The sequence below is a fragment of the Choristoneura fumiferana genome, chromosome 5, assembly GCF_025370935.1.
Source record: "Choristoneura fumiferana chromosome 5, NRCan_CFum_1, whole genome shotgun sequence".
Taxonomy (NCBI): domain Eukaryota; kingdom Metazoa; phylum Arthropoda; class Insecta; order Lepidoptera; family Tortricidae; genus Choristoneura; species Choristoneura fumiferana.
The window spans coordinates 11,851,989-11,860,521 of record NC_133476.1 but is presented as its reverse complement, the minus strand read 5'-3'; the positions used below and the strand labels follow the sequence as shown (position 1 = coordinate 11,860,521).

Genomic DNA, 8,533 nt, shown 5'->3' with positions numbered 1-8,533 from the left:
AGGCTGCTCTTAAACTACTAATAATTCTCAAGCAATGTTAGCTGTTTTATTCAAATTTACAAGGAATATTATATTCCTTGTAAATTTGATATACTTAGGTACTTTACTACCATCCTGATTTTTTTTTAAATTTTCCATCAATCAGTTTAGATTTTAGAGGGGGACGTTCGATTTTAATGAAAATTAGTACTTTAAAGTTGAATATTTCGCAAACAGATCACTGAATCGCGAAATCGTCCTGGCAACCCCCCAATGGGTCCTCGTTGACTACAGAACCCTAAATAAGGCGTATTGATTGGAAGAATTTAGTATTGCTGTATCATACATCAAGGTGGTGAATCAGGGTTCAGGGTATAAGTAAAATGTAAACACAAAAATAATTATTAATTGTTTACTTAACCTATGTTTATTTTACATAAAATCTGGTGATTTCGTTCAATGTATATTATGAATATCACAAAATTCGAAGGATTTGACAATTCCACGTTAATATAGATACATTATAATCTAAATAGGGCGCTGAAAGCGCGAGCGAGGGGCGCGGCAAGCCGCGCGGCGCTCCCGGCGCCCTGGCCCGGCGGTCCTCCGGCGGCGCGCACATATTAAAGCTAAGTGAGTAAGAAGGAAGGAGCCGACACCGCCCGGCGCCGGCGGAGGAGCGGGGCGAGGACTAGTTGTAGTGCGCTTAGCGCTGGAACAGCGGGTTGGGGAAGTCCGGCGGGTGCGGCAGGGGCGCGGGCGGCGGGCGCGCGCGTCGCCACGCCACCAGCCAGCACGCTACGGCCGCGGCTACCGCCACGAGCGCTAGCAGCGCCGTCAGCGCCAGCGCCACCGCCAGCCCGGCCGCCGACACGCACACGTCGCCGGCGCCGCCGGCGCCGTCCGCACCGCCTGCCCCCGCGTCGCGCTGCCGGGCCACTCGCGACGGGTCGCGGCGTTCTAGCGCTAATATCTGATTCGATTCGACTCTGACTTCTTCCCGAATTTGGTCTTCTCTGGTCGACAGAGGGCCATCGTTGTCGATTGCTTCTCGTTTTCTTCGTTTTCCAAAAGCATCGGCACCGCGACAGTTGACCTGAGTCTCAGTTATAACGTATACGGTTGTCAACACTCTTAATGACTGGTTGACTTAAACACAATGTATTTTGTGGTACCAAGATGAAAGTGTGAACACAAAATAGAAAAGATAACATGCTTGAGTTGACATTTAAACTCGGCCAGCAATCTTCTGGCTGTTCTAAGTTTGGATCATATTTTATAATGAGAAATGAACCATTGCCTCAAACAAATTATTAATCAACTTTAAAATATGTGACTTACCGGTTGGCATCTACCAAAGCAAACGCGTATGTTGCACTGGAAGCGGATGTTGTCGCTGCTGGGAAACTTGAACGCATTGAAGGAGGCGCGCAGCGCGCTGCCGTCGTCCGTGCGCTCCCAGTCGCCGAAGATGCTCGCATCCGTCGCGCAGCCGTCCGCGTCCGTCACCGTGTACTCATTCTCCACGTTGGTAGACTCTTCGCTCGTCTTCGCGATACAACTGCGCGCGAATCCTCCGTAGATGCCTTAGAGAAAGAAATATCATTCAAAATATTTTTCATCTCTCCTGTTCGAAAAGTTTAATTTTCATGGGCCGGGTGGAAAATTGCGTTTTCATCTCTAGGGTGGAAAGTATTTTTTTTTTAATTTTTCGATTAGCCACGGAATCGAAGATAATTGAGTTACGTCAATGACATTTTTTTTTACTTTTCGGCGTGGCCATCTAGATGCACGCTGTCACCAAGGAGCTTATATACAACACTGGAGGTTGAACGCCGTACATCCGTTTGAAACAAGAAATTTGATCCTTATTACGTCACGAACATATTCAATCTCTTTCTTTAGTTAGGTTAAGAAAGAGATGGAGGTCATTCGTGAAATGTGAAAGAAAGAGTTGGAATATATAAATAAGTAATAAAGGTTTTTTTCGTTCAGCGTTCAACCTCCAGTTTTGTATATAAGCTCCTTGGTCGTGACCAACTCGATTTTTTTTATAGTCGGCCGTGGTGAGTGGCCAGGTCGAAAAGGTACCGTTGGAGGTTGGATATAAGTAAATTCAATTTATTATTATTCTCATTTTTTTGTAGTATTTTACTTTCCTTACAGTCGAAATGAAAAGTAGAGTGTCTAACTCGGGTGAAATTACCCATTTCCCCTCGAACTATTGGCGCTCTCACTTCGTTCAAGCGCCAGAAATATCTCGGGTGAAGTGGGTCACTTTCCACCCTTGGTTATCAATCTACTATTCATCATTCATTACTTTTTTTCAGTCCATTGTCTCCAGAATGAGAGGATTTGGACTGTAGTTTTCAGGCTGGCCCATCGCGAATTGAGAACTTAACACACACTATTGAGTTACTTCGCAAGTGTTTGCAAGTTTCTTCATGATCATTTCCTTCACCGTCCTTATACCTAGCTCGTGGTAAATTTCAAGTAAAATTTCGCACATGAATTTTGAAAAACTCTCGAGGTGCGACCCCAGTTTGATCCCACGATTCTCTGCTTGAGAGGTCATAGGTTAAACCACTAGGCTACCATGGCTTTAGAGATGTGGCTCATTATTTGAACGAAGGTAGGAAATGTTTTTATTGACACTTCAGAAAGTTTTGTGTGCGGCTACTTACTTGACGGTTGAACGTCGACTTGCAAGACGAGGTTTTCTCCGATTTCAGCGGAGCTGACTTCATCACCAGTGCGTGAAACGATGCGCATCGAGCATGTCGGCGGCGGGCCGGTGTTGGCTATAGTGCCCGCCGTGGTTAACATCGATACGTTAAATGCTAGCGTTACGTTCTTTTCGCCAGTCTGATAGATACATTTGATGTGGAACGCCTTAGCATTTGATGTCAGGAGTGTCGGATGTATTTGCATCACAAGTACAAAGCTTGCCATTCCCTGCAGATGCGATAAAGAAATTAAATAAAAATATTTATTCGAGTGATTTTGAAAAACTTGGCGGCTAGTGGGAAATTAATATTTGATTAAGTAAACTTACATTTACGTGTACTAAACCGCAATCTCCAAAGCGCACAGTAAAATCAACGAGCCTTTCTTGGTGCACAGGAATATGCACCATAAGTCTGCAGCGTTCATCCTTACTGTAGCCCTTTACATACAAAACACCATTGAAATCCTTAATCTCAAGGCTCACTCGCACTGCGTCAGCCAAGCAATGTACCTGGAAAGAAATATGGCTCATCAGTATGTTTATGTAAATACGTTGAAATGTTTGAAGACCGATTTAAGTCGTAATGCTTTGAATCACTTACTTGCATTTCCGGCAGTGGGAAATCTGTTCGATAGTTGGGCGTTGTCGTGCACTGTTCCCTCGGGTTGCCAGTGTAGCCGTTGGCGCAGTTACAGATGGAGCGGTGTCCGATGGCAGTACAGATGGCATGTACGCCGCACGGCTCGGCCTGGCAGGCGGCAACGCAGGTGTCGCCGCGGCAGAGGTCGCGGTCGTCGCAGTCGGCGTCGCGGCGGCAGCCGGCGGAGGGCGCGCACTCGTCACCGCGCGCCACCAGTCCTCGTGACGAGTCGCACACACAGCGTCCTCGCGAGTCCACCACGCGTCCCTCCGTCGCGAGGCACGGCACGCATTCTCCACTAGCGTCCACAGCTTGCCCTTCGATGCATACTGCAATTGGTGCTGAAATAAATGATGTTTTGTTTTTGTATTTAATTCTAAGATCACTCGTGGGATACAAACTTCAAATGTGCAGTCAAAAATGACACTTACGTTTATTTGGAGTACATTCAACCAGAGCATTTCCTTTGTATCCGGGCAAACATTCGCAAATCATGGTCCTAACTGGAAGTGTGTCTAGTACCCTACACTCGGCGTTATTGCTACAAGGACTTGTTTCAAGGCAAGGATCCAAACACTTAGTGTTCAGGCATGCCGTTCCTGCTGGGCATTCTACGTCAGATTTGCATTGAGGTTCGTTTGTTTTGGTGCATCCTTTTTCAGTGCTCTGGTAACCGGGTGGACAGACACAATGCAATTCGTGAAGGTGTACTCTGCACTCTGCAGGTTGTTCACAGGTATTTATAGTACAAGGTTCAATGCATTGGGTGTTTATGCACAATCTATCTGACGGACAGTCAGAGTTTGCTCGGCAACCGATGGGCGTACAAGCAATCGACGGATTACCAGACGTTCCAACTTTACAACGGCAAGAAGCACGATGGTTAGTTCCGTAACATTCCGCAGATGTTCCACAAAGTTCACTATCAATAGAGCAAGCCGGCACACATCGGTTATTTATGCAACTTTCATCATCTGAACATTGTGAGTCGGAACGGCAAAGTACGTCATAACAGCCAGTGCGTGCATCACCGATGAATCCTGGTCGGCATGCACAAACTGGCTTGTGGTTCTTTATTTGACAGTCAGTATTTGGTCCACATTCACAAGGATTTTGGCAAACGGAAGAGATGCAGGCGTGATTGCTTGTGCAGTTTGTATCTATCACGCAAGCGATGACTGAAAATGGTGTGAACGGACGGCATAAACCTCCGCCGCTACTGATATATCCTGGCGGGCAGGTACAAATCATAGTACGGACAGGCAAAGTCGGAGAAACTTCACATTGCGCTGGCGTGGCACATGGTTTGAGCACTGTACACGGGTTGACACATTTTGAAGATAAACATGCAGACTTTGGCGGACAATCTGCGTCAATGAAGCATTCTGCTATTATTTCCGGTTTGCATTCTACATAAGGACTTCCTATAAAACCTTGTTCACATTTACAAACTGCGATGTGGTTCCGTACTAGACATATTGCATTTGTACCACAGTTTGTTTTTGAGTAGCAAGGGTTGATGCATCTGTGAGCATGACATTCTTTGTCTTGGGGACAGTCTCCATTGGATCTACATTCAACTGCATTGCAGCCCTCATATGCATCTCCTTCAAATCCAGATCGACAACGGCAGAGAGGTTGGTTTCTTTCTACGTAACAATCAGCATTCGGACCACAATTACTATTTAATAAACATGGGCTTACGCAGTTGCCATTAACGCAAGCTTCATTTGATTCACATTCTGTATCAGAGCGGCAGCCGACTGTGCGACAAGAATGGTACGGGTTCCCATCGAAACCTTCACGGCATGAACATACCGGGCGGTGATTTCGAACAAAACATTCTGCATTTTCGCCACAGTCGCAAGGGTTTCGACAGATTCTATTGACGCAGGATTCACGGTCGTTACAGTCATCGTCAGATGAACAACTCGGTGGCGGTAGTTGCGCTGGTTTGCAAGCCCCTCCAACATCCGGGATATAGCCCTCTGCACAACGGCATATTAGCGTACGGAAAGGAACACTGTCAGAAACTGCACAGCGCGCATTGTCCTGACATGGTTTCAATTCTGTGCAAGCTTCCCGACATTGATCTCTTAAGCATGCGTGACCGCTTGGACAATCGCCGTCCATTTGACATTCTGGCCCTTGTAAAACTGGAACTTTCTGGCAGTACGTCAGGGGATCTCCTATGGGAAGAGCGGGCGGGCATCTACAGGATGCAGCGTGGTTACGCGCAAAACATTCGGCGTTGCTTGCACAAGGGTTACGACCATCTACAGAGCACGCGTGGCGACAGATTCCTGTGATGCACACGCTATCATCGTTGCAATCGGCATTTATTTCGCAGTCTACTGGTTGACATCTGGTGAATGGATTTCCGCTCGTACCGGTAGGGCAGCGACAATTAGCTCTGTGATTTCTGCCAAAGCATTCTGCGCTTATAGAACAAGGAGCTTCAAGTGCGCATGGATTTATACAAGCTCCATTGTAGCAAGTATCGCTGTCAAGACATTCAGAGTCGGAAGTGCATCCAACTGTAAAAAAAAATACATTTAGTTCGCCGTTCTACGAACAAAAAATTTACGCGCCCCACAGGAATGGTGTTTTTAAAAACTTACCTTTGGCGCAAGAAACGTAAGGGTTGCCGGAATAACCTTCTTCGCAGTAGCACACTGGATGATGTCTTACGACATTGCAATTGGCGTGGGTACCGCATGCACATGGCTCGGCACAAGCGCCGTTTATGCATGCTTGTGAGAGCGGACATTCCGAATTAGCTTTACATCCCACTGGAACTGACGCTGAAAATGAAAAAATATATTTTAAAATAGGATATAAATGGGTAAAACAAAGTTATTATAAATGTGCTTTTAAAAATGTAAAAACAGTAAATAGTCAATTGCACATATTTTTAGTAATTGGAAAATAGTAGGTAGGTAGTTGAAAAAAAAAACTTACGAGGTGAACAGCGAACCAACGCATCGCCAGTAAATTCTCTGGGGCAAGAGCACTGCGCCTTATGGTCGATCACGCGACATAGCGCGCCAACGCCGCAGGTCGCGCTGCAGGGGTTGATGCAGCGATGGTCCTGGCAAGCGCGCTCAGGACCACACTCATCGTCATTATAACATTCCCATATGAATGGATTTCTCGGTTCTGAAAATGAAACTGCTTTTAGTTGCGGTTGCATAACTATTTTAAGACTTTTCAACCATTTCTAGTGTAAATCAAGTTACCTAAACTACACTCTGCTCTTGGATTTCCTGTGTATTCCGGTGGACATGAGCATCGGGAAGCGTGATCGACAGATTCGCAAACGGCATTGAGGCCGCACGGGTCTGCCTTGCAGGCCTCGACGCAGCTGCCACGACGGCAGGTCTGGCTGTTGGCGCAGTCGGCGTCCGCGGAGCACTCAGCGTCGGGCGGCGCGCGGCAGCCGCTGTCGGGCGCGACGCGGCCGCCGTCGGGGCATACGCAGGCCACAGCGCGTAGCGGCAGTACTTCCACGGTGCGGCACACGAGCCCGACCTCGCAGGGGTTGCTCGCGCACAGGTCAACGCAGCGCGAATTCACGCACGCCAGCGGCGCCGAGCACTCGGAATCGCTTGTACACTCAGGGCCGACTTCACGTTCGGCGCAGCCGCGTGAGTACGGGTCGCCGGAGCGGCCTGGCGGGCAAGAGCACTCAGGTCGATGACGTCGCGCCACGCAAAGTGCACCAGGCGCGCACGCGCTGTCCGAGCAAGCGGGACGGCACACGCGGTTGAGGCGGTCGCAGATCTGCGAGTCGTCGCAGTCTTCATTGTAGTGGCAGACGGCAGATATACAGGCACGGCGCGGATCTCCTTGTGTTCCCGCAGGGCAGCGGCACGTGGCCACGTGCGCGATCGCCTCGCATGTTGCGTCTCGACCACACGGTGATCCCAGGTTACATGGATCTTGGCAGTATCCGTTAATGCAGACCTTGTCGAAAGGACAGTCGTCATCAGATGTGCACTCGGCTGAAAAATATAGGTTATTGTGATATTGGAAACTGAATTAATCTACAATTGGTATTAGATTAGATTTAGATTGAATATGTATGTAAGATGAACGTACGTGTGTAACAAGTGCGCGCGGGGTCTCCGGCGGTGCCGGGCGGGCAGTGGCAGCGCGCTCGGTGTTGCGCGGCCTCGCACAGCGCGCCCGTGCCGCAGGCTCCCGCACACGCTGGCACGCACTGCCGCGCTACGCAAGCTTCTGCAGATCCGCACTCCGAATCCGATGTACATTGAACTTCTGGCACACCTGAATAAAACAAAAAGTTCCAATTACCACAAGAACGGTATTTGGAAACTCAAATCCTGTCTCAGGAATATGCAAAATGAAAGTTTTCAATCTATTATTCAGATTGAGACACACGGGATGTACTTGATCAATTGAAATGATATGGCTCTCCAGACAACTTTCTGTAGAAAGATGGTGAGTGCTGGCTTGGATTCGTTAGTGCCGCTCGAATGTTTCGTCGTTACAAAAGAGAGTGTGTGGTGTGGAGTCGAGTAGCGAAACATGTGCGAAAGTATGCGGTGTTAGTGGTTGATACTGACCGGGCCTGCAGGCGACGCGCGGGTCGCCCTGCAGCGGCGGCACGCAGGTGCAGGCGGCGCGGTGCGCGCGGCCGCGGCACTCGGCGCCCACGCCGCACGCGCCCGCACCGCACACCGCCACACAGCGCTTCTCCGAACACTGCTCCTCGTAACTGCACTCGGAATCCTCCGTACATTCACCTTCTGTAACACATCAAGTTGCTTATTTTTTCGTTTGAATAATGCCAATCCGCGTTTGGGGTCCGCCAGACATCTCTTTTTTATGTATACGTGTGTCATTTTTAAGGGAAATAAATTATTAATTATTAATTATTATTATTAATCTTGACCTGTATCTACTTAAGAAAGCGCTTGTCACGACAGCACAGCGAACATAAAAAAAAATGTAATAAATAAATGGTCCTTTTATTATTTGGTAAAAAGCTGCCTATAATCAAGGACTTGAGTATTTTTCAATAATATAAAGTAGTTTTTTTTTCAAGTTTAATGCGAAATATTTGCAACAAATATTATTTGATAAATTTATACTTATAACATAACATGATTTGCCACGTTGGTATATTGCAAAACGGTTTTCTTATCATTGCACAACAACTG

General features: G+C 47.6%; 1 protein-coding gene across 1 annotated transcript in view; it reads right to left on the bottom strand.

Annotated features, from left to right (window-relative positions):
* Nucleotides 1-377: 377 nt before the first annotated feature.
* Nucleotides 378-8,533, bottom strand: part of dpy (fibrillin-like protein dumpy) — a 141,064-nt gene continuing 132,908 nt past the window's right edge. Inside the window, exons 129-139 of the mRNA XM_074087894.1 lie at nucleotides 7,937-8,119; nucleotides 7,449-7,637; nucleotides 6,587-7,351; nucleotides 6,309-6,506; nucleotides 5,969-6,151; nucleotides 3,779-5,884; nucleotides 3,309-3,688; nucleotides 3,035-3,217; nucleotides 2,664-2,934; nucleotides 1,321-1,565; nucleotides 378-1,075 (exon numbers count right to left, since the gene is read on the bottom strand). Of these exons, the coding sequence (XP_073943995.1) occupies nucleotides 686-1,075; nucleotides 1,321-1,565; nucleotides 2,664-2,934; nucleotides 3,035-3,217; nucleotides 3,309-3,688; nucleotides 3,779-5,884; nucleotides 5,969-6,151; nucleotides 6,309-6,506; nucleotides 6,587-7,351; nucleotides 7,449-7,637; nucleotides 7,937-8,119 (5,093 nt within the window). The 3' untranslated portion in view covers nucleotides 378-685. The remainder of the gene's footprint in view (nucleotides 1,076-1,320; nucleotides 1,566-2,663; nucleotides 2,935-3,034; nucleotides 3,218-3,308; nucleotides 3,689-3,778; nucleotides 5,885-5,968; nucleotides 6,152-6,308; nucleotides 6,507-6,586; nucleotides 7,352-7,448; nucleotides 7,638-7,936; nucleotides 8,120-8,533) is intronic.